At 28.5% G+C, this 25,012-nt stretch overlaps 2 protein-coding genes and 1 long non-coding RNA gene across 4 annotated transcripts; 2 read left to right on the forward strand and 1 right to left on the reverse strand.

Moving 5' to 3' along the window:
• Window positions 1-25: 25 nt before the first annotated feature.
• LOC132944371 (uncharacterized) lies at window positions 26-12,454 on the forward strand. The gene is made up of 4 exons (XR_009664453.1): window positions 26-79; window positions 301-339; window positions 11,926-11,952; window positions 12,425-12,454. It is a non-coding gene; the product is annotated as an uncharacterized LOC132944371 (long non-coding RNA).
• LOC132945215 (uncharacterized) lies at window positions 1,265-8,439 on the reverse strand. Of its 2 annotated transcripts, XM_061014890.1 has the most exons (11): window positions 8,194-8,439; window positions 7,993-8,079; window positions 7,828-7,914; window positions 4,512-4,707; window positions 4,250-4,421; window positions 3,997-4,146; window positions 3,604-3,879; window positions 3,416-3,496; window positions 2,824-3,068; window positions 2,488-2,650; window positions 1,265-1,454 (listed from the first exon to the last, which is right to left on the reverse strand). In XM_061014890.1, the coding sequence occupies exons 5-11, from the start codon at window positions 4,347-4,349 to the stop codon at window positions 1,312-1,314; spliced, it is 1,158 nt and encodes a 385-aa protein (XP_060870873.1). In that variant the 5' UTR covers window positions 4,350-4,421; window positions 4,512-4,707; window positions 7,828-7,914; window positions 7,993-8,079; window positions 8,194-8,439; the 3' UTR covers window positions 1,265-1,311. The 2 variants fall into 2 exon arrangements, with proteins under 2 accessions (XP_060870873.1, XP_060870872.1); XM_061014889.1 differs by having other exon boundaries at window positions 7,993-8,439.
• An 11,090-nt stretch (window positions 12,455-23,544) lies between the features above and the next one.
• Window positions 23,545-24,335, forward strand: LOC132945800 (uncharacterized). The gene is made up of 2 exons (XM_061015565.1): window positions 23,545-23,629; window positions 24,007-24,335. The coding sequence occupies exons 1-2, from the start codon at window positions 23,545-23,547 to the stop codon at window positions 24,333-24,335; spliced, it is 414 nt and encodes a 137-aa protein (XP_060871548.1).
• Window positions 24,336-25,012: the final 677 nt, after the last annotated feature.

Here is a 25,012-nt window from a genome sequence, read left to right on the forward strand (position 1 = left end):
AACAATCAAATATTATACTTTCTAGTCGATATACTGCTGGCATTCTTCGAGGTCAGTACGAGTTATTCGAATGCTGACGGTGAGCATAATTCTATATTATTTAATAATTATTTACATATTATATAACATTATAACTCCCTAGAAATTATTGTATTATACTATTATATAGACTAGGTATAGATATATAGTTGTGTTTGTGTAATTATATATTTATATTTATATAATGTACCTAACAAGACAGTGAAAAATGCAACAATTTGAATAACCAAGGTAGGTACTTGTTATTTACTTGATTTACAGATGATTTATATGAGCCACGACTGTTTTGTTATAAGGAAAGTGAGTAACAGTATTAACCATGGTATTATAATATAATATAGTTAAATAGCACAAGAAATATAAACTGAATGTCAAATTGTGAGTAGAAAGAGCTCGCTTACATTTTTTACCCCGGTTTTTACATGCAAAACTTTACGATTTACATTGTTTCTTTTTTTATTATTTGTAATACTTCACTAAGGTAATTTGGTTTTTCTGTTTTGCAGTTTTGCAGTAAAGATTTATGTATATGCCTATTGTTCCAACTTTCCAAGCGTGTGGGAGATAATATAATACGGGCTGTAACAGGAAGACCTGAGATGGTCCAATTCTTGAAATTTCGTTAAAAATAAAATATATTACTGTCAGTTAAAAATTAAAATATACAGTATTGGTAATATACAGTATCTAAGCATTGTAATTTTATTGTGTGTTATGAATAGTGCGTTTTACCCAGACAGCAATCCAATATTAGTAAAACTTTCTAGTAATGTTTTTAGTCAAATGATCACCTTGTGAGAAAGTTTTATTGTCATTTCCACATAATTATTCAAAGTTCCTATAATCTTCTAACAAAATTATTTGGCCACAAAAGTAACTATCTTCTAATATTTTGTCGAAAGATTCTGTTAACATTATTTTAAAAGATTCTTAAAACATTAATTCAAAAGATTCTGTAAACATTATTTTAAAAGATTCTTAAATCAATATTTCTACATATTCTTAAATTAGGTATTATAATATTTTCAGTCACATTTACTTTTAGAATATTATGTTAATATTCTAAATAACTTTTCATTTTTAAACTAGTAAAATATTATTATAAATTAATATTATGACAACTTCCACACTTTTAAATTGAGAGAGCTCGAAAGTTACCTCCACCTATATTAAAGTTAGGAATAAAAAGGATAATATGTAAAACAAACTATTTATTTAAGATCTCTTTATTATTATAATAACTTTTTATAATAATTGTATTAATACAATTATTTAATTTATCAATTTAATATCTTTGTTCTTTTTTTCATTTTTCTCCTTAATTCTGAATTTTGCATGATCCAACCAGACCCGAAGTGGAACATCAATTTTTTTATCAGGTACTTTAGCATATTGCAAATTTAATCTCACAGCATCTAAAACAAATTAAATGATTTATTAAAAATATAAAGAAATAAAGTAAAATTGCAACAATAGCTGTTTATGATCAGCAGGTGAAATATTATTGACAAACACATTGAAGGTTATATATAAGTAAAGATTTTTTTGTCTGGTAGCTATTGTATATATTACACTATATAGGTGTAATTAAATAATTATAAACTATGAGAGTTGCTAGCTAATATTTATTCAGAAAGAATAGTTTATGATAGGTTATTTAAGCGCATACACTAAGAATATTTAAAAGCTATAATAAATGATACAAAATATAATAAAATAAATGTATAGATGTAAGAGAAACAATGATTTAAAACAAAATATACAACCACGTGGGCAAGAATGTTAAACTAAAATAGAGGAACCATGAAAATTACCTTTAAATAAATATATATTATTATTAATATAAAATATCAATATACAATAATACTAAAAAGTAGGTAGGTAATTGTTCTGCTGTATAGTATAGATGTCGAGTGTTTGTACCTCACCATTGAGTAAGATATATCAATGCATACAAAAAACGACATTGGGAGAATATGGTTTGTCAGCCAATATTACTATAGTATAACTAATAAGTATATTTTATCATACGTTTATATTGCTATTAAAGTTAGTTTAGTTTAGTTTTAGTATATTATTAGTATTATGGTAAGTTAAATTAATTTTTGCCGAAAACATAACATTTGGAAATGTTTTTGAGTATATAAAATGTAATAATAATAAATGCAACTTTAAAGGCTTACGAAAAAATATCAAAAATAATTAAAACACATATTATTGTTCATTGCTCTGAATCTAATCTAATTATATATTATATTGTATGGCCTATATAAATAAAAAACAAAATGGTTTACTGTATTGAACATATTAAAATGTATTAATTTTATTTTAAAAGAATGTAGTGTTTTAACTTATATGTGCTGGTAAAAATGGTGGTCATCATATAGATATCATAAGAGTTATAAAAACTAAAATATATAAACATTTGTTATACAGATGAGTACTTACCAATAATAACCTGGTATATTTTAAGACTTCCAAATGGCTTATTATGTTTGAAACCAGTTAGCGAATAACTTAGAAGTAATGTATCATCACACAAGCGTGAAATAATTCTTCTCACACTATTGTTTAAATTATTATTGTCAACCAACAATGATAATTTACAAATCTAAAATAAATAAATAAAATATTAAAAATTCAATATATGTTAATATATATTATATTATTATGGATATTATAAAAACATATACTTATGTCTTATATTGTATCAATATCACAATAGAAGTGTAAGTTAAAAATAATCAACACAAAAAAATACATTTTATTTTTTTTCATTATTACCAATTCATTTCTATAATGAGTATCATCTAATTTTTTTTCTTCTGCCATAAGTCCATCATCACTAGTTAATGGGAATATGTTCATATCAATTGAATTTTGTTTTGGGGAAATTGTGGATATAAAATTATTGTTTGATTGTGCCATTAGTGCTTGCACCTTTTCGTTAGTATCCTTAATAATATGCATCATAGCACTCATGTCATATTTTAAGTGAGTTAATGATGTGAATGTAAACTTTTGAAAATCTACAAATATACAAAACAAATATAAATAATATAAAATGATTGGTTTCAAATTATTATAGTTATAATAGATATTATTTTCTTGACATAGGTATTTAATTTAAATAGACTGTTTATTATATTATATAAATATATAAGCATATTGAAAAAAATTATTCACAGTCCTCCAGTTACTACCAGTTAATTCCTATTAATAAACATCGGTATCATACTAATCTTGATTTATTTTTTATTTTTAAGTATATGTAGTTTAATTTAAACATATAGCTAGGTATTAAAATATTTTTAATGAGTATCATAATTATTATTAGTAAATAATTCAGTAATTAATGAATTTAATTTTACATTACCGTGAGAAGACATGAACATACCACCATCAAAATTAATACTTGAATGCAAATTATCTGCAGATTTTGTTGTAACGCTATCTCCTGAAATTAATTAAAAATATAATAAAATATTAAGGTGCTTCAAATGTTGATTTATAATATTAATTAATTATTTTTAGAAGATTTCGTTTGATTTATGTATTATTTACCATCATTCACATTTTTACTAAGGTTTTTATTATTTGCATCCAAAACCAAAGTTTTTGTTACATGTTTCAATGCTTCTGCATCTTCAGTTTGGTTGTTAGTACTTGATATATTCCATTTTCCAGGTGATTTGTGTACTCCTTGAAAATTTGGTGCTATTTCAGTTTGTTCATATCTATTTAAATGATTGACCTTCCAAACTTGGGTGTTTGGTGAAAATACAGCATTTGATGAAGATTGGATCAAAATATTTTCTTCTGAATTTGAATCATCACTACCTAATATAAATGTGACAAAAAAAAAAAAATGTAATTTAAGTTAAAATAGAATTAATAATGCATTTAATTTTAATTTAATTGGTTATAATTATAACATTTAAATACTATATAGTATACCTTTATTGCTTATGATGCTTGCATTTCCCCACGTTGGATCACAATCTGAATCATCATTATCATCAGCAATATTATCATCATTATTATCACTCAGTGATTCGCGATTGTCAACATTGAATATAGATTCAACATCGTGTTTTGATTTTGTTACTATAGGAATTAAACATTAAATTTGTATTTATATATTATACTTAAAACACTGACATTATTATTACAAAACAAAACTTTAATAGTACCTAATTTAAAAACTAACCTTTAGAGCAATAATCTTTATACATAGGTGGTGGAAAATGCATGTCAACTAATCCTGCAGATGAATTAAATGTTTTCTTTTTTTTTTTTTTTTTCCTCATCTTCTGTTGTAGTAGACAAGTCCGAATTTGTAGTTGCTCTTGAGAGTTTGGCTTGTGCTTCAGCTAATGTTGCTATAAAAAAACAATCATAAGTATGTATACAAATAATATGATACTATATATAACAATAATATATGCAATAATAATTAAAAGAATAGGTACCATAGTTTTTTGTTCCCAAGATACGTGCTGGATAATAAAAAAAATCTGTTTTATTTGGCTTGTATCGGTTTTTAATTAACTTTTTTATATTTTTTGATGATTTCGGCCAAGCACAAAGATCTTTTTTGACCCATGTATCAGGCACTGCTTCAATACTATTATCTTTAAGAAAATAGACAACTTCCCATCTACCCATCTGTTAATTAAAAATATTTAATTTTAAAAAAATATAACAAAATTAAATAAAAGTTAAATGTATCTATTTTTGATTTTAATATTGTATATTAAAACCACCATATTTATCTATAATTAAATCATGATAGTAAACCGATATGGTATCTTCTAAACAAAATGTATTAAATTATCATATACCTAGAGGTAATTTATTGTCCTGTATGTATTATTGGCATTCCAATCATTAGTTTATCATGATTGAAAATCATAATTTTTCTTTTTATGTCTGTGATGTTCCAACAATTTAATGTTTCTGATAAATTGTTTACATAATAAATATCAAGTTTAATGGAATTTATTGGTTCAATGAAAAAAGGTGATGCATTATTATATTGTTTTCCAATTATTAAAATATTGTTATTCATTTCTATAAAATTAACACATTTAACTACTTCTCCACTGTTTGTTAAAATAAAACAATCCGAATCTTTTTGTTTTTTAATAGAAATATGAACATTTCTGAATAATAAACTGTTATATTGAACTCCGACGATATTATCTATTAAAGGACCATTTGTGTGAGGTCTTTTAAGAATAGGTTTTTCATAATATAATTGTGTTCTTTTGAAAGTATTTAAATTAATCGAGTTTATTTCAGAATATCTATTTATAATCTGTTCCAGTGGCTTTTCATGTTTTCTTATAAAAGATTTTAGTTCTTTCATATGATTTTCAAAAACAAATGCACTGCATTGGTCAAGTGGTCCGAATTGATCATAATCATCACATAGATGTAATAAACCGTGGACATTATGTGATACAAGGTGTTCTCCATATAAATGTTGAAATTGTTTTACAAAGTAATCTAGTAGATGTCTTGCATAATCCACTAATGATTTGTGATTTGGGCTAAGAAGTATGATCATCGCAATATTTAATGACATAAAATGAGAATAACACTCATTATTTAATATAGATTTTAAAACAACTGGCCCTGAATAAAGTAAAAAAAATCGTAGCTCAACAGCTTTCCAGCGTCCAACTTCAAGGAGACTTCTACTCTTTCTAACAAAATCAGATGAAATATCAGTATTTAATGCCAATAATGATTTTGACAAACTTTTAATATCTTTAGAGGGTAAACGTGTTTTTAAAGGCCCAGATTTCCAAAGCAACAATAACTTTTTTGTTATTCCCAAACAGACTAAATGCATATAATCAAGTGGTAATGATTTTACTAAATCAAAATCATTTAATTTTGTTAAAACTGAAGGTAATTCTGATGTATGATAATCTTCATCCACCATATTTATAACTGAACTATGATCCCTTAAGGGAAATTTCCTGTTAGAGTATGGAAAACAAACTCTGTTTTTTTGATAATCACCATCAATGAAACAACGGGTACATGAATGAAATCCTGAATGGGTTTTAACACGTAAAACAAATGCTTTAGCTGGAGAATCACAACAAATGAAACTTATAGATATTTTTTTAATAACATTATTTATTCTAATTCCATTTGTTATCAAATCTTCAGCTTCTGTGACAAATTCAGAAAGAAATTCATTGCTGTCTTCTGGTTTACTTTGGCCATAGTAAATTCCTATCGGAAAAACTTTTTTGGTTGAACATTGTGTAATAATATAGGCCAATATTGGCCAAAACTGATTTCCACTACTTTTACTCAAGGGCAAACCATCGATTCCAACAGCGATTTTCAACTCTAATAAGTTTTCTGGTGCATATTTTTTAATACCCGAGGCTAAACCAAAATGGTGATAAATCCCAGGATTCATAGTTTTGATAGTTTTGGATATTTGTCTTGGTGTACATAAAACAGTTCTTGCATCAAGTGGGAGACTTTGGAAACATTCATGTTTTTTTAAGCCAGATAAAAGGCCATTAAGCGCATTATGTGGAATTTTATATTGAATAGCCCAAGATGCAATAAAATCCTTAATGTTATCTGATTCTTCAACAATTTCAGGCAATGTAGTAGAAGTAGGCATAGGCAGATCATTTGATAACCTTACTGACTCAATCTCGGGCTCAACTTCTGGTCTTAAAACTAATATATTGTTATTTTGAATAGATTGACATGGTAAAAGTTCTCTGGTTGTTAACTCGTCTTCAGTGGTGATCGAATTTATACGTGGATCATTTTCAGATGGGTTATTGTTGAATGGCATAAGCTCATTCCTGATTTTACGCCTTTTGGTCCGTTGACTTTTTATCATATTTACTAAAAAAAGTTATTGAAGTAGAAAATTAATATTAAAAAGGGGGAAAATGTCTATTTAATAATATAATATACACGTATAAAATTAATACCTATTATCCACTCTTAATAAAATTGTACAATAAACAGTAATTATTTTAAATTGTCATACAAAAACTTATAAAGGAGGTTATTATACTAGTAATAAATACTAAATAGAATTGAAAGTTTATATTTATTGTCAACTAACTAGATTAAATGTTTACTAAATATTAATAATATATACAATAACTGCTAAAATAAATTACAAAATCGTTAACTGTAAATACCTAGGTATCTTTAATTTGGGTCTATATACGTATTTAAGACATAATAAATGTACAAATAAATTAAAAAAAATATGTACCCTGCAATACAGGGAAATAAATATATAATGAACATTTTTAGTTTAATTAAATCAAAGTAATAAATGAAAATACATTATAAATAAATACTTACTTATAATAATAAGTAAGTTTAATTTTAATTGTCTGATGTATATGTATCTTTTTTTTGTTTTTAAATTATAAAATATAAATTTGAACCAAAATATAATTTTACTAGGAAAGTTGATGATAATACTTATACTCTTGTTCGTTTTTTTATGAAAACATGATTAAACATTTAAATATTATACCTATAGGTAGATAATAATATATTACTAAATTGATTAATTTTTCGGTCAACTTTATTGTTGAGTATTAGTATTATATTATATTAGATAGTCTATAATATCTATTTATGTATACATTTGTATCAAAAATAGTATATTTTACTGTATAAACAATTAACTATAGTATTCAAATTTATAATAATAATAATAATTAATAATAATAAAATAGCTACCTATTATAATAAATGTATTGTATACTTAATACTTACGATATACTAAAATACAAAAGGCATGCAACAAAGCTCTGATTTATAGATACTGCTGGGCGCTAATGAAATTGATAAGCTGACATAAATCTAACAAAAAATCACAAAAAAATTAAAATTATTAGTAGTACCTACTTATTTGACCTGTAATAAATTATATTGAATTACATTGAGAGTTTATACTTTATAGGTACCCATTTTTTTAACAGAATCAGTGAAAATGTTTATCAATATGTAGATAGTTACTACAGATGCCTATGGAAAAAGATGTATTAGAATTAATTTAAATGTATTCAACTACGAGGTGTATGTGTTATATCTCAGAAAACATTATTAGAGTTCGTTCATGTGTTTTTTTTTAAATCTCACCGAATTCATGATAGAACCACAGAATAGAATCTATTTTTTATAATAATTCGGGACGATTTTCAAACATAAACTATATTATTTTTAAGTCAGGGCGGACTAGCCAGCTAGGACGTGTGCTAGTGTACAAAGTGTATGTAGATACTAGATATTATAGACATGTATTAAGATTCTTTAACTACTTAAGTTAAAATATTAAACTATAAGGATTAGCCATTAGGTACCTATACAGTCCTCCAACAAAATATTTTAACGTAATATTTATGATTTATATTGAGTACTTCCAAGTTCCAACTTACCTAGATTGCTTCTTATTGCACAAAATTTAAAAAAAAACACAGAAACCGAACGGTCAAGAGTCAACGGCAAACAATAAAATAAAAACAAGCGTACCACACGGCGTTACACACGCTGCTCAGTTGCTGAAAGGCGAACGGTGAATGGCGGCTTGTAGAATGTAGGCTGTTCATAGATGTTGTAGACGAATCACTCACTAATTCACTATGATAAAATATGATAATCGATAATAGTACATTACTGTTCGTAATCGTTGACATACGGAACACTGGTTTATTATTAAATAATATTATTTTTGTACTGACTATTATTTTTATTGCCGGTATCTCAGAATCCAATGTTTACTATAAACTATTTATAAACGGTATGAGCCGCGAATCATGATAAGATACCTGGTTAGTTGTTATATACACAATACACATAATATTACTGTGAAGTTGCGTCGATGTTGTTATTTTTGAAGGCTTAAAGCAAATTTCATGTATGCTGTATTATATACAGATATAATATATTATACACAGTCAATAATTTATGATATTATTATAAAACTTTTTGTTTCAAATATACGTACATATTAATAATGTAATATTCCAGACCTAACCTAACATAACCGGTAGGTCAATTGGCTCGGGATCGGGGAGGCACAAAATTCGTTGAAAATTGGGTTTTTTACGTTTTTTCGTTGGTTTTTCCACTATACCGCCAGAGTTTTCTGTACTATTGGCTTTTTTTTCTTCCGGGGATGTGCTCCCGAATCGATTGGCACCAATACCGAGGTTATCCGAATTATGGATCAGGGATTAGGAGTTATGATTCTTATTAATTATACTTATATTAGTTTTTTCACTGTGGTTTTTTTTTGTACTTAAAATTAATCTTTTTCTATTTAGCCCAGGTTAGCGACGAAAAATAATTGCCTCGATTCCGCGGCTGCAAACCGTCTTTAAGCTATTTTGTTAAAGGCTTATGGGTGAGGGTGGCCAAGTGCATAACATACTAGAATTTTCCCCTCCCCCCCCTGTTTTTGAGTTAAGTATATCTCGGCCGGATTTTAATTTAGGTGCCGCGTTTTTTTAACCAAACGTTGCGTTTAAAGACCCTCCAAAAAGTCCTCCCATTATCAGGGTACCTGTGACCCCTCCCCCTCAAAGATATTTTGGAAAAACCTTTAGGTATTGTTCGACGTTTCTGAAACTCGAGATTCTGGGATTTTGGAGGTCGCTGATAAAAAGCGTCGTCTTGTGTCGAGACCGTAGGAGCAGTGTTCACCCCTCTATTGCGGCTTCCAATGTTCGAAAACTCCCCGTTTTCGTGTTCCCTCCTCATAGACCCAGGGTTTTAGTGTATTTGTTTTTTTTTAGTATACCATCTTATGGGGCTCGACGTCCCGGTTCGATTGGTACCCGCTTTGGAAAATATCCGACTTTTGATTCGGGATTCATGATTGTCCGTGTGTTATTTGGACTTGTATATATCACATTTTTTTTTGGATTTACGTAATTTTTGGAATTTGAGTTTTTGTTCCGTATCTTTGAAATTCGAAATCATAGTCTTTTAATGCAAAACGAATCAAACGCGGTCTATGGTCGAAATGCGTAGGACCATTATTTACCCCATAATCAAGGTGCTAAATAGTTTAAAAACGGATTACGTGTCTTTTGGCATATCCTAACGTATCTTTATAGTATGCCTCTGTTAATTTGTTTTTTCGTAATTTATTTTGAACTTTTTTTGCGCATTTATTAGAGAATTTACTCTTGCAGGTGCATCAGGTAGGTATTGTAGGTTGTACTTTTACTTGTACGTTCGTGCTTTTAGTATGTGTTGTCTTTTGGTGCCAACATTTTGATTACGAAAAAAATTCTAAAACCAATTACCTACGTATTTATTTTGTTTATGATTGATATGATTGTTGTTATGCTATACTCATAGATATACACAACAACTAGATAGCCGTCTTTATACTACAGTTGTGGCCAATGTTGAAATCGGCCGCCATTTATAAAGCAGGCAATGTTTACATTTATTTTATATACATATATTCTATGGTAATATTATTTTGTAAACATAGCCTGCTTTGTAAATGTTGCCGACTTCGATGAAAAGAAGGAGACGGCTATTATTTTAGTTGTTATATATAATATGATATATCTATATGGCTTTACTTTCCTTCCACAATCAATTGGTATTTGACCTCTTTACGTTTACGAACTCCGTCGTCTGTCCCCCAGCCCAGTACCATTATTTGCTGTTTGTTGCTAACATGTAAGTCTTAACTCGTATTTGGTATTTTTAAATTTTTTAATATAATAACATGCGGTCCCCTGTAACGGAAATCCGATGTTTGATAAGCAGTTGATTATTGGCGATTGTTCCGTGATAAAAGGTTGTCGTCAGTTATATCTCTCAATTATCGCTACCCGGGTTTCAAATGGCGCGAAATTTTAATTACGAAAACCGTGTTTGCCTATACGGTGTGTTTAAAGCGACAGTAGTATACGTAGTGGTGCAGCGCAATTTTGTTCGAGAAAAATGTTTACCGCCATTGCGACCGTCTTAGAGTGGTTTTGTTAACGGTTTAAGGTGGGGGGGACGTGTACATGAGTGGAGTCAGTGGCGTTGACGTGACTTCAGAAAGAGGGGGGGGGGTAAAAAAAAACGATATAATATATTATAGCTAAATGGGAGGGGAAAAATGGAAAATCCCCCACCATCTCAAAACTTTTTACTAAGCCAATGGAAGGGATCTGACCCCCCACGCCCCCCCACCCTTAACTACGCCAATGGGTGGAGTAATCATCATGATTTTGATACTTTACCAGTAAATTCAAAAGTTAAAATTTAACATTCATACAAATTTTAAATCATTATTTTTTCTGAATGTTGATAATATTGAGTTGGTAAAACATACAATTCATAATTGTCTTTAAACTTATTACAAATAAAATTATCAAAATGTTAAGTAGAAGTTTAATTGATAACATTAAAAAAATAAAATTAGTGGAATTATATAATTATAACGTTTTACTAGTATTGAATTCAAAATATTTTCAGAACTTTAATATTAAATTAAATACTCAATGTTATTGTAATAACGTTTTCTTAAACTAATCAAAACGTTGATAATATACTATTTATCATGGAATGTTCTTAAAACGATGATCCAAGTTTATGTATAAAATATTTCAAGAAAAGTTAGAATATAACTTTATCAGAACATCAAAGTTATGGAATTGCTGTCTGGGTAAGTACCTACCTATCCATATGCATTTTAATAATATAGTTTTAAATTCAATAACTATATTTAATTTTTTGAGATTATAAATTAATATTTGTTTCTATTAATTTTTATGGGAGATACCTATTTAATATTTATTAAATTTCATATGATTAGTCATTACGTCCAAAAATAAAATATTTATGTTTATAAATTTGCAGTTAATAAGAAAAGCCTGTTCAGTAGTGGTAAATTTGAATACATTTATTTTAAATTACAATGTGTAATTAATATAAACTATACATTTTGTCGACTTGTATATTATATTTTATTTATTTATTCTGTGACGAAGAATAGATGAAAAGTCATTATGGACAAATACCTATGTTTGTATTGAAATAATGTCTAATAACTGAAAAGTGGTAACAAAAATATCTATAAACTTTTGAACATTTCATTGGTATATTAAACATTCTGTCTTTTTCTAAAAAAAAATTGCTTGATAAATTATTGTATTATGTGTTGAGAGTAGTGAGTTATAGTGCCTTACAATCACTATGCATTTTAATAAAATAGTTTTTTATAGGTTTAATTTTTTAAGAATGTAAATTAATAGTTTTTTCTATATTTTTTATGATTGCCTATTTAATATTTATTAAAATTTATAACATTAGTCATTGTACATACGTAAATTTAATATTAATATTTATACATTTCCAGTTGTCTGCAATAAGAAGATCGTGAAATTAGGTAAAATGTTATTATACAATGTGTAACATGGCTGTGCTCAAGGTGGAGGATTCAACTCACCCCCCCCCCCCCCCATTCAATGGATTTTTTACAAATTTAGTATAATATGTACCATAGTGACATAGTGCGTTTTATAGTAACTGTGACTCGACGCTATCGCGGCTTGTGGTGTTTTTCATTAGGGTTTCTAAAACTAGCGCGTATTAATGCGTGGAGAATTTAAAACTGTTAACTAATATTTTAGACTGCTTAAAATTATACCTTTATTAAACAAGATAATTAACGAATTATACCAGCTTATCTTACCATTTGTTATAAAACTTACGAAAAAACGAGCTATACATTTTTCTATCCTATAGTTTGAAAACCCCCGGTTTGAGACGAAACTACCACGAATTGCGTTAGCGTCGAGTCATAGTTGCTATGAAACGCATTATAATTGTACATATAAATATAATAATTTTTAAGTTACAAATTTAGTTTAGAGCCCTTGCGAGTTTTTCAATTTTTTTTCAGAAACCTATGTATTAGCAAAAATGAATTTCCGGAAATCGTTAGTTTTAAGTTAAAAGTTCGGTGTTTTACTGCACTTTTAGAACCTTACAGTTTTACTGAACACCCTTTATTTATGTATATGTGGTGATTACACGGGATGCTTTTTGAAGCAGTAAGGAACAAATAATATTAGGATCCAAAATCCACGCCCCACTTATTAATACTATACGTATATTCCAAAACGAAATATTTCCATCAATTATTCCTAAACGTACTTATTTTATGTTATGCCAAAACGTACTAATAATATACCTGTCTATTTGTATACATTTATAGACGATCCAGGTAAGTGCACTAATTCTACATATATTTAATATTATAGAGCCATGAACCTACCTATAGGTACATAATATTAAAAACTGACGTCCGACACCATCACATTACAAAAAAATAAATAAGGTTCATAAACGTTTTTCAAATATTTTATTGTTGAATGAAAAACGGTGTACCTACGTCCTTACTCGTGATAAATTTGCAGGTTGTTATATCGTACAAAATAGTATAAAACTTTACTATATTACTATATAAAAATATTTTTTTATATTATTTTTTATTGTATAGTGTATTTACAGTATTAATCTTATTCTATTTTACATCTGTGTTTATTGTTAAAAACCAAAATATACTAAAGACAATAATATAATGTCATTCGAACGTTAATTATTAATCATAGGTAGGTATAGAGAACATTTTTGGTGACTTTTCAGTTTCAATACTTAGGTACAAATACACGTTTGTTGAAATCGTTATAAATAAAATAAGTTTAAAATCAATATTTTATATGAAATGGAAATTATTAATTAATCTATAAAAATTATTAGTTTGAACCTTATACTAATAGTTTATGATTCATAACACTAATCAATTATAATTACGTTTATATATTTACAGTTGTTGACAGTAAGCTTATAATTTTATAAGTATATTATTTTATTTAAGCAATTTATAATAAGTGTGCACTAAGGTTTAGTATTGAGCCCCTACCTGTTATTCGTAGTTATTGAAAATATTATGAAATATACAAACAAGGGTAAAATGTTATAGCCTATAGTGCATGATGTTTTCTGACAGTGTTGTGTTAGTAGAAAAAGCATGGAAAGTCTGAATGTGAGAATTTCAAGAATGATGAAAATTGCTGGAGTGGAGGGACCAAACATACAAATATGTATAGGAATAAAATAAAGACAATTGTTGAATTGTGCATGATTTTGAAAAATTTAATTAATAAATGATCGTGGCGAGACATTTAATGAAGATTGGGAATGATGTCATGTATGAATTTATTAGGTCCAAGTACTTAGGAATGCTGGTACAGAAGAATAGTGGTTTTTAGTATGACGTCAGAAATAGGATTATTTGTCCGTGGTTGAAGTGGAGAGGAGTGCCAAGTATTTTGTGTGACAAAAAGATGTCATTGAGATCAAAAGTCAAAATATAAAGCAGTTATAATGGTAGTCATATTGTAAAGATTTTTATTTTTTTATTTTATATATTTATAAACGCCAATGGGCAGTTTTATGATAACATTTGAAATTTAATATATTAATACTTAGTAAATGTTTATAACACACAGTAAAACAGAACATATAGAAAATACAACTCGATATAAACATAATAGTATTATAGTGATACAGTACAGGCGTACAGGCGTACAGCAAACTTATAACTAATACATTTTTTAATTAATATTAAAATCAATATTAACATTATTTAGTTTACGGAGCATTCTATGTAAAGGGTGATTGTGTACATAGGATGTTTTGAGGGTTGGAACTTGAAAAAGGGAGTGATTTCTGGAGAAGAAGGAAGGGATTCGAAGACTTACGTTGGAGCATCTATAGTGCCACCTAGGAGCGATGTTATGAAGTGCTCATCAGCATCTTGTCAACGTAATGATAGTAGTGGTATTTCCAATAATATACTACGTTATAAGGAATAATCACGAGGAGAGTGTACTATATTCATGATATGGGCAATGTAGGAATGAAACCTATTTTGGACACGCTCGAGTCTTCATTCATCTTTAGCCAAGTAAGGATGCCATACTTCCACTACAATATATTCCAATATTGAACGTACTAATGAGAAATATAATGTGCAGAGACAACGAACAGTCAACAGCTGTTTGGTATTGCACTTAATAAATCCCAAGATATTTAAAGTTTTACCTACCGTGACATTTATATCATGCTCAAGTTCAGTGATGGAGTATAATGAATACCAAGATCTAAATAAAGGAAAACACTGTCAAGAATAGTGCCATTAAAAGAATAGTTATAGTGAATAGTAGAGTGCTTTCTATAAAAAGACATAATGTGACATTAATTGTTTGTACTGACCAATGCTAAGACCAATAATGCGTGCCCAATTCGCAAAAATATTGAGTTCAGATTGTAGGACCTGAAACACCACTATGTTCAAATATAGAATTTGAATATAGACAGCAAACAATACAACTAAATAGAAGTTGACTGTAGCAAATATATGAAAAAAAAGGTGTGTGTGTTATGTGAAGAGTGGTTAGGGAGGATAGAATAAGAAATAATTTAATTTAATTTAGGCGAATCAATAATTTTAGACAAAAAGAGGAAGAATAATATGATAAGATGCTTCCATCGATAAAAAGACATGGATAAGACAAAATATTTTATCAGGAAGGATAGGAAAGTAATTATTATTTTTAACACAGTTAAATTAAGTTAGTATACATGAATAACAAAAAGTGATTTAAATAATTTTTGGTGAACTTAGTTAAGTTAAGAGTTAATTTTTTTTTATAGAACGCTTGCGTTGGTACTTTATTTTATATCAGCCTAAGGCTAAATTACAGATTATAAGGTTTATACTTTATACAGTATTTCTATATATTATGTATATGTTTCCGTATAATATAGAATAAAAACATATAAAATGTTTAACTTAAAACCATTTACTTATTGAAATAGTGAAATGAAATAACATTTTATAATGTCATAAATAAAAACCAAAATATAAATTCAAAATAAAATTACATTTCAACTACTTCAACTATTTTTACTATTTTTTTTTTTTAGTATAGTATACTTTATACAGTTTTCAATAATTGCATATTAATTATAAAAAAAAATCGTATACTAAGATCGTTACACATGATAAATGACTCGCTGTAACAATCTATCGTTATACAAACCTAATATTAACAACTACGTTTCGAAACAAACATTTTTTTAAATTATGCGGCGTTATGGGATGGCGAAAAATTGGGATTAAATTGGCGGCGAAATGAAACCGCTGCAAACTGGGGTGTGGCCGTATTTCGAATATTTCAGAATTCTAGTGTCAGGTTTATGACTATTTCCCTTCTAGCTTAAAGCACGGACTAAAATAAAATGGAATATCATCGAGAGTGCTGGGGGTGATTGGGGAAATAAGTATCAAATATTATGTCCATTCCTTAATTCCACTTATAAAACAAAATACCAGTCGCTTTCAACGCTATCTTCTATCATTATTTTGGAAATATGTATTATAATTTTTAAATAACTATTTATAATCAAATACTTATTTTACAATTAGCCTAGTGTTTGCGCCAAATCTACAGCGCTACCCGAAGAACTATTCGCGATCCCACCGAACCCAATTACACATATACCTGACCAATGCCTACGCCTCATAAATTCCGGATAGGCAATTTTAGGTGCACGACGACACCGAGGAACAGGAACACTCTACCACAGGAATTACGATGATTCAAGTTAATTATGGGGAGGGGGTCTCTGTGGTCAGGTGCAATGAACACAGAACTCAAAAAATAGGGAATATACTTTAATTCTAACTTAAACTATTGAAGTCTGTTGAAGTATACAATTAATATTAGTAGTCAACCTTGACACGTGTGTACAATTTAGTATCTAGTTATACTAGTATACGACTCACTCTCTATACGGAAGTAATATGACCTCGGTTGTGAATATATATAGGGCCTTTGATGTATGTAATACTCACTTGCACAAGCACCGTCGTACAGTGTGTATACGGTGTGTGTATACTGTCACAGTTAATTGTCCAGTTGTACGATATTATATATTATACTTATTCATAATCATATTGTCGTATTATTATTCATTTATACTAATACTAAAGTTATTAAACCGTCAAGCATCGCATTCATCAAAGTCTGATTATGGTGATGGTTTTCCGAGGATTAGAAGAGGACTACCGAACATATTGTTTATTTGGTTCACTTATACTTGCTAACTTTTTGAAACTAAATCGACGCAGCACCACCACTGACGAGGGGCGCGTCAGTAATTGTTGCTTAATAGTTATAACCAATACATATTAAACCAGTGTTTATGACTTAAACTAACAATCGTGATACCAATTACCAAATACCTGGCGTTCACGGTTCAAATCATTTTGAGCTTATAGGTATGTTTGTAAATCTTCTCCTACAGGTGACAAGTCCCACATAGATCCTGTGTAACCTGATCAAACATGTGATTGTCAGTGATATTCTCCCCTATACTACTGAAAAGGTTGGGTTTCAATTACATCCTTAGCAGCGTTTACATATTAAAACCCGTTTGGGTGCACATTTTATGAAATTTAATACAGATCTAAAAGTATTTATTAAATTAAAAATTTTTTATTACTTCTTAGATTGTGCAGGTAAGTTAACCGCTTTTACATTAAATAGTTTTTGAAATTAGCTGCAATGATAGGAAAGTTATTTTTAAAAAGGTGCAGGACAGGAGCAGTGTACAATCGTTGTCGAATATATCATTGTAATGGATGTGTTGGATTTGAATTATTCAAAGATAGATCATTGCATAGAAAAAATTATTCTGTGAGGAGACAGTGTGTCATTCATACTTGTGTAAATAATGAAATTTCTTAACTAAAAAAAAAAGGCTTGGCAAGTCAGGGATCGGCATTTAAACTTTCTTGATTCTTAATTTTTAGAAATTTATTAACTGATATCACACCCAAGCAGTATAACAATTTAAATCACGAAAAATGTCTGTGTGAACAGCCCCATAAAAAAATCTTTTAATTTTCATTTAGTGAGATAGATCTCCGAAACCAGATACAGGATTTCATTGTTTGGGGTCTTGTTAGATTCAAATTGGTTAGGAGAAGTGCAGTGAAGATTTTCATAACTTTATCTTTAATATTTAATTCACTACAGAACATTAAAAAAAATTAAAACAAATTTTACTGGAATTTTCGATGTTTTTCAGCTTTACAGCTTTGTAGTGAGCTAACGATTGGAGATAAAGTTCTGAAAATCTTCACTGCACTTCTCCTAGCTAATGTGAATCTAACAAGACCCAAAACAACAAAATCCGTGTTCCAGTTTCGGAAAATTACCTCGCTAAATGAAAATCTAGCCAAAAATAACACTTTTTTTATCTGTGAAAAAATACATAAATTTAAAAAAATAACTTTAATTATATATTTAATATCTACTTTATAATCCCTTTTTAATGTTATCAGCCAACTTTCTAGCTATCATAGTTTAGGAGAAAAGTTAAATAATAGACATTTTTGGACTGTTCACGCCGGCGTTTTTATGGATTCAAGTGGTTATACCACTTGGCTGTGATATCGAATCTCTCTCATTAATATTTTATATTAAAGCTAGCTAAATTACCCACACACTCATCATTACTGAGTTACATTTTTATTATTTTCCTATTTAACACAAATCCTTGAAGTTTTCAAAATTCAGACTTTTTTAATTTCAATTACCATAATTACTTGATTAACAATCATGAAAGTAAAAAAATTTAAAATATCTCATGATTGTAAATAGAAATATTTTCCGTTAAGGTTTTAGAAAAACTTGTAGGGAATCTTCCATTAAAATGTTAAATGTTAGGTATACCTAAAAGAATATACTTAAACAACTTAAAAAATTAGACTTGTGAGACGGATACAACAAATTCTCTAAAAAATGGCTGTGTAGCGTCCTCGCGTCCTCTTAAAGAAAATTCCATTGCAATAAGTTGTAATATATATAAAATGTCAAACATTAAATATTTAAGTATGCAATTTACTCAATTTTTGTGGGTTAATAAATAATATTAAATTGAACAAACTTTATTAAATAAGACTATTGTAGGTACATATTATACCTATATATATCAGTATGACAGTGGTTTTTATCCTTATTTTTATGACGAAACACTTAATATTTTATAAGATATTCACGGAACACAGCACACTATAAAATAGAATTTATATCCGTAAAATTGTATAGCATATTAAACAATGCATGTATAGCATAAAATAGTTTACATAAAAATTACAAATTAGCCAGTAAAAATTAATAAAATCAATAAAAAAAAAATTTCACAATTTTATAATATTTTTCCGCCGATTTTAAAATGTTGGCGGAACATTTATTCTAAGTCCACGGAACACAGGTTAAGATCCACTGCTATACGACTATGAATTTTTATTGGTTAAACTATTATTCATAAACCGCTATTATAATAGCATTTCATTGTAGTAATGTCAATATTAAATTTATAAACATGTATTTTCAAGAAAAAATAATAATTGGAGATGATGATGGTAAGTATATTATTATTAAATATTAATACTGCCAATACCATTTTTATTCATATTAAAAATCTTATATAACGCTATAACTCAATGAAATATAGTGATAATTTATGTCGTATAACCTGCAGCGACAGCTCAGACTTATTTTTTAAGATATTAACATTGTAACTCATACATTTAGTTTTGCCCATCATATTGTCGCCATATTATCATTTTATATTTGAATGTTTTACTAAGAGATTTCCTATAGGCTATAGGTAAATAAATTCTCTGTTTGTTTTTTATTAATAAATAATTTACTCCTACTTGGTGTTCATACAACACAAAATGTTTAAACTAGCATGCAGTAAGTTAATTATTGGGTTGATGTAAATATTATATTGGTTTGTAAAATATTATTTTTTTTAAACTGTGTACATGCCCAATATTTAGGACGACCCAAAAGATTATTTGTGACACCCGAAAAACAAATTACACCTATATCTGGCCAATGCCTACATTAACGTCGACTGTTTGTGAGGTAGACTATTAATTCTGCCTTCGCCTCATTTATTCTGGATAGGCAGTTTACGTGCACGATGACACCAAGGAACGGGAAACATCTATCACGAGAATTAGAATGATGAGGAGGGGGTCTCTATGGTCGGTCCGGTCTTGTGCAATGACCACAGAGATCATAAAATAGGAACAATACTTAGAATTAACTTAACACGTATTGAAGTCCGGTTATGGTGATGATCCGCTGAAGATGTGAAAGGACTGCCAAGCTAGATGACCTGGGTGGCCTCTCACACAACGGATTAGTTACTGGCGTACTAAGCGGGCCCAGGTACCATCAGGCTTATAAGTTTGGTTATGTAGTTCTTAAAAACTTAAACTTACCAGTAATAGTATTTTTTTTATAAAAACAATAAATATTTTAAGATAATATCTCATATTATTGACTTATTGCATTGATAATTGTATTAACTACAATTGGTAAATGGGTACCTATGCAATCAGAATTTATTGGTCGGACTTAGTTCCAAGGCTACAGCCTTTTGAAGATTGCAATTTTGAGTATTTTACGTCTACACAGATTATTCCACAAACCTTCTCGAAAAACTATACTTAAAACTTTCTTAAATAGTATTATTAACGTTCAGTAGATATTTTAGATACGATAAATGTAATTGACCACGAAATAATATACAAACTCTCATGACTCATGACATATGACAATCTTTGGTATCTACGTTCTACGTGTAATATGTTATTAGTTATTAGTAATAGGGTTCGGATTTGAAGGCAAATGCCTTTCTTTTATTAATCATAATAGAAAAATAATTTTTATACAAAAATGTAATTCATTTAATTTCTTACACGATGGAACCTTTTTTTTTTTGTCTTTTTTTGCCTTTTTACTTATAAATGCCTTTTTGCCTTTTTTTACCTTTTGTTCTTATAAATGCCTATTTTGTCTTTAATTTTTCAGTTGATTTTATAATTTTATACTCAGCTTGCGTATTATCGCTACAAATGGGTTTTATTATTCGCAATATTTATCGATATCGTCTTATCGAGTATTTGGTATGGCCATAAAATTACCCGTACACCTAAAATATGGGTGTGTATTGACGAAACCACAGATTCAGAACGCCAAAACGTGGCTAACATAATAGTTGGAATTCTACCACCAGAAAATCCTGGAAATTTGTATCTTCTTCACATAGACTATTTAGATAAGGTAAATAGTAGTACAATTACCCAGCTATTTGACAAAGCAATGCATATATTGTGGCCAACTAATGTAAAATACGACAATATTTTGCTTTTTATATCTAACACGGCTCCTTATAATTCGCTACTGATTTGGCAACAACACGTAACTGACAATCAATACATTTTTCAGGAGCAACTAAAAACTAATTTATTTCTGTTTAAGATATTATTATGTAATATTTTTAATTAATATAGTTTTACTTTCAGATGCTATACTATTATATGACAAATTTTATTAATATTTGTGGTTATTAATTTTTTTTATTGTAATTACGGGTTATTACATTTCAAAAGTTATATACGTGGTATTGTTACTTGTAGATACGTGTTTAAAAAAATATTTATTTTTTAACTTACGTGGTATTGTAACTCTACAGAAAATTTTTTTTAGGTATTCAATTATACTATGATTGTAATGTTTTCTTAATCACAATATTTTATTTAGTTTATATAGGTATAGAATAACAAAAAAAATAACAAAATAAAAATGACAACTTATAAGATTTCAACAAAATAAAATAATAATAACTTTTTAAAATAATATAAAATATTTTTTCTTATTAAATATTTAAAAAAACCAGTCTCACTGTTTTCATTAAAAATCACAAATTATAGTATATATACAAATAGTTAACAATAGGTAACAATATTATATTCCTTGGTGTTTTCTTTGTTTTAATGTGTCTGCATGTGGTAGACTGTCATAAAAAGCATGGGTGTCAACAGGCAAGACATGCTTAAGCTTCTGTAAGTCTGTCCACTTGGATAGAGTCAATGGAATTTGTTTTGCATACAGCTTAGGATAATGTTCTATAAGCTCAAAATGTTTGTTTCTTGGTAATGTTAATGGTAAATAACATGTATCCTTAAAATCAAGTTTATAGTAGATCATTTGAGTTACAGGATCATATTTAAGAGCTCTGATGTCCCTAACTTCGGGATCACCCTTTCCTTTTCCTGGTCTGATTGATTTATATGTTTGGTTTATTTTATAGTCATTGAAAAATGTATGAAACTAAAAATAAAAATAAAATGCCCTCAATTAATTTCTATATAATGCTAAAATGTATAAATAATATCAGAGTATGTAATACAATAATATTTTTACTTTTATCTGTATCATTTTGTAAAATGTCAAACGTTTCAAATCCTTCAATGTCTACATTAAAACAGGAAACTAAAAAAAGAAATTATTAATAGGTATTCTGTCTTCAATTAAACTATATAATATTATGCTAAAATGTATAAACTTTATGAGGGTAGATAATAAAATAATATTTTTACCTTTAACTGTAGTATTTTTGATGTCATTATCTTTAATAAAAGATGTCATAAACTCGTCACTTTTCACAGGGGGATTATCTTCAAATAGTTTATTATATTGTGCAGGTTGACTTGGATTTTTAACCAAATTGACCATTGCATATTGTGCTCGTTTCTTCGACGTCATATTGATCTAGGTGCATTGTACATAAAACAACAATAAATAGAATGTCATGCAGTGTACACTATTTTATTATGAAATCTATCATTTCGAAAATAAAACATACAATTAATATAGTACTTACCTATTAACTTAAAATTCAGTCGACAGATTAATGTTTAAAAAGGCATTAATGCCTATAATGGCAGTATTGTACTGTTATTTTAACATAATATCTGATTTGCAGTTACGTGGTTTTAAAATCAAATATTTGATACGTGGTATCACTCAAACAAGTTTTAGCGGGAAATAAACGATAGTACGTTAAACTAACCTCAATTAAATTATATTCTCCTTGAAAATACGAATCCAATGATACCAAAACGTCAATTTTGAAAAAAATGTCAGATACGAGTTGTTGCCAACCTAACCTAACCTAACCTAACCTATGAAGAAAGCGGGTAGTACAATTCAAACTTTGTACCCGAATATTATTCATTTAAATTGTTTGGCTCATGCATGTCATAACGTCTGTGAAGAAGTACGAGCATATTATAAAAATGTAGACCAGTTAATTTCTGAAATGAAAAAGACATTTTTAAAATGTCCTAAGAGAATCGCAGTTCTGAAAGAAAAATGTCCAGAATTGCCAAATCCACCTAGACCGATAATTACACGTTGTGGTACATGGATTAATGCAGTAAAATACTAATGTACAAATTTCAATGAACTGAAATCTATAATTGAAGAATTCGAAGAAGAATCTGAATGTATGAGAGCAGCTTAAAGACTTTTTAAAATGCCTTCGATACAAAGTAATCTGGTGTATATTGTATCTAATTTTGGATTTTTGCCTGACACAATTACAAAACTAGAAACAAGAGGTAACAAATATTATTTTTATGTGTTTTACATGTTTTATATATTAAAATATACTGTGTATGTTTTTTTTTTTTTTTTTTTTTTTTTTTTTTATTGGGTAACCCGCGGCAACATAGGCCATTGGGTGTGGGGAGGGCACTGTAGGTTTTATATTGGGTAGGTTGATACACGTGTGTTGTGTTTGGCAGAATTTCTAATGGGGCACCCGTAGGTTTCTGCCGTGCCCCGGGGTGGGGGGATGGCGGCACTTGTTCTCCGGACACCGTGACTTGCACGGAGAAAAATGCCGCCCAGTGGTCGAGGATCGAACTCGGACCGGCTGTGCCGAATCCGTCGCGTTGACCGCTCGGCCACCTTGTCCCCCCTGTGTATGTTTTAGGTGTATTACTATCGAAAAGTGTAGATATTGTAAATAATATAAAGATTAAACTCGAAGAATGCAATGGCGAAATAGCTAAATTGATTTTGGATAAATTCAACAAAGTTATATCGAAGAACAAAGGATGGGAAAATATCAAAAAGATCAACCGAGTATTGATTGGAGAAACCACAAGCGATGACGATCTATCAAGTAGCAATCTTAATTTAGATAATTATTTAAGTATGAAATACGCCCCGATAACTTCGGTGGACGTAGAAAGATCGTTTTCGATCTACAAAAATATTTTAACCCCAAACCGTAGCCGTTTTACTGAAGACAGACTATAAAAATACATGGTAGTCAATTTTTTTTTTAATACCAACTAGTTTATTTTGCATGCAGTTTTAATTTTTAATTTGTATTTTTCTCAAAATGTGTGCAATTGAAAGTGTTTAAAAAATGTTCACTTTTTTTTTTATAGTATATTTATGAATTGCCTTTTTATACAAATTAAATGCTTTTTTTTGCCTTTCTTTACATTTTAAATGCTTTTTTTTGATTATATTGCCTTCAAATCCGAACCCTATTATAGGTCCTATAATTTATTACTTATTGTATATTTTCGACTGCAGTTCGCCAGTTGAACCTCGGCCTACAGGTCTTTATTTATTATATGTACATAGGGAATTAAATGCAAATAACTTAATAAAATCAGTCATATAGATAGTTTATCCAATAAACATAAGCGTCGTTTAGAATTAGTTGTGTAAATTATAAAATATAAATATTGCGAGATATTTTGTAGATGTTTTAAATTTCTTTGTAATTTTACCCCTAACCTGAAAAAAAATAATAAGCTCTAGATCCACCATTGAGTTCATCTAGTATTCCTGAATTCTGACCAACACACACATAATGCACAGGCACTAAATTTTGGTGTTAAATTATAGTTACCCATTTTCAATTTTTAGGAACAATGGATAGAAAATTACAACAAAATAATATATTAAATTTAAAAAACTAG

The sequence above is a fragment of the Metopolophium dirhodum genome, chromosome 5, assembly GCF_019925205.1.
Source record: "Metopolophium dirhodum isolate CAU chromosome 5, ASM1992520v1, whole genome shotgun sequence".
NCBI classification, from domain to species: domain Eukaryota; kingdom Metazoa; phylum Arthropoda; class Insecta; order Hemiptera; family Aphididae; genus Metopolophium; species Metopolophium dirhodum.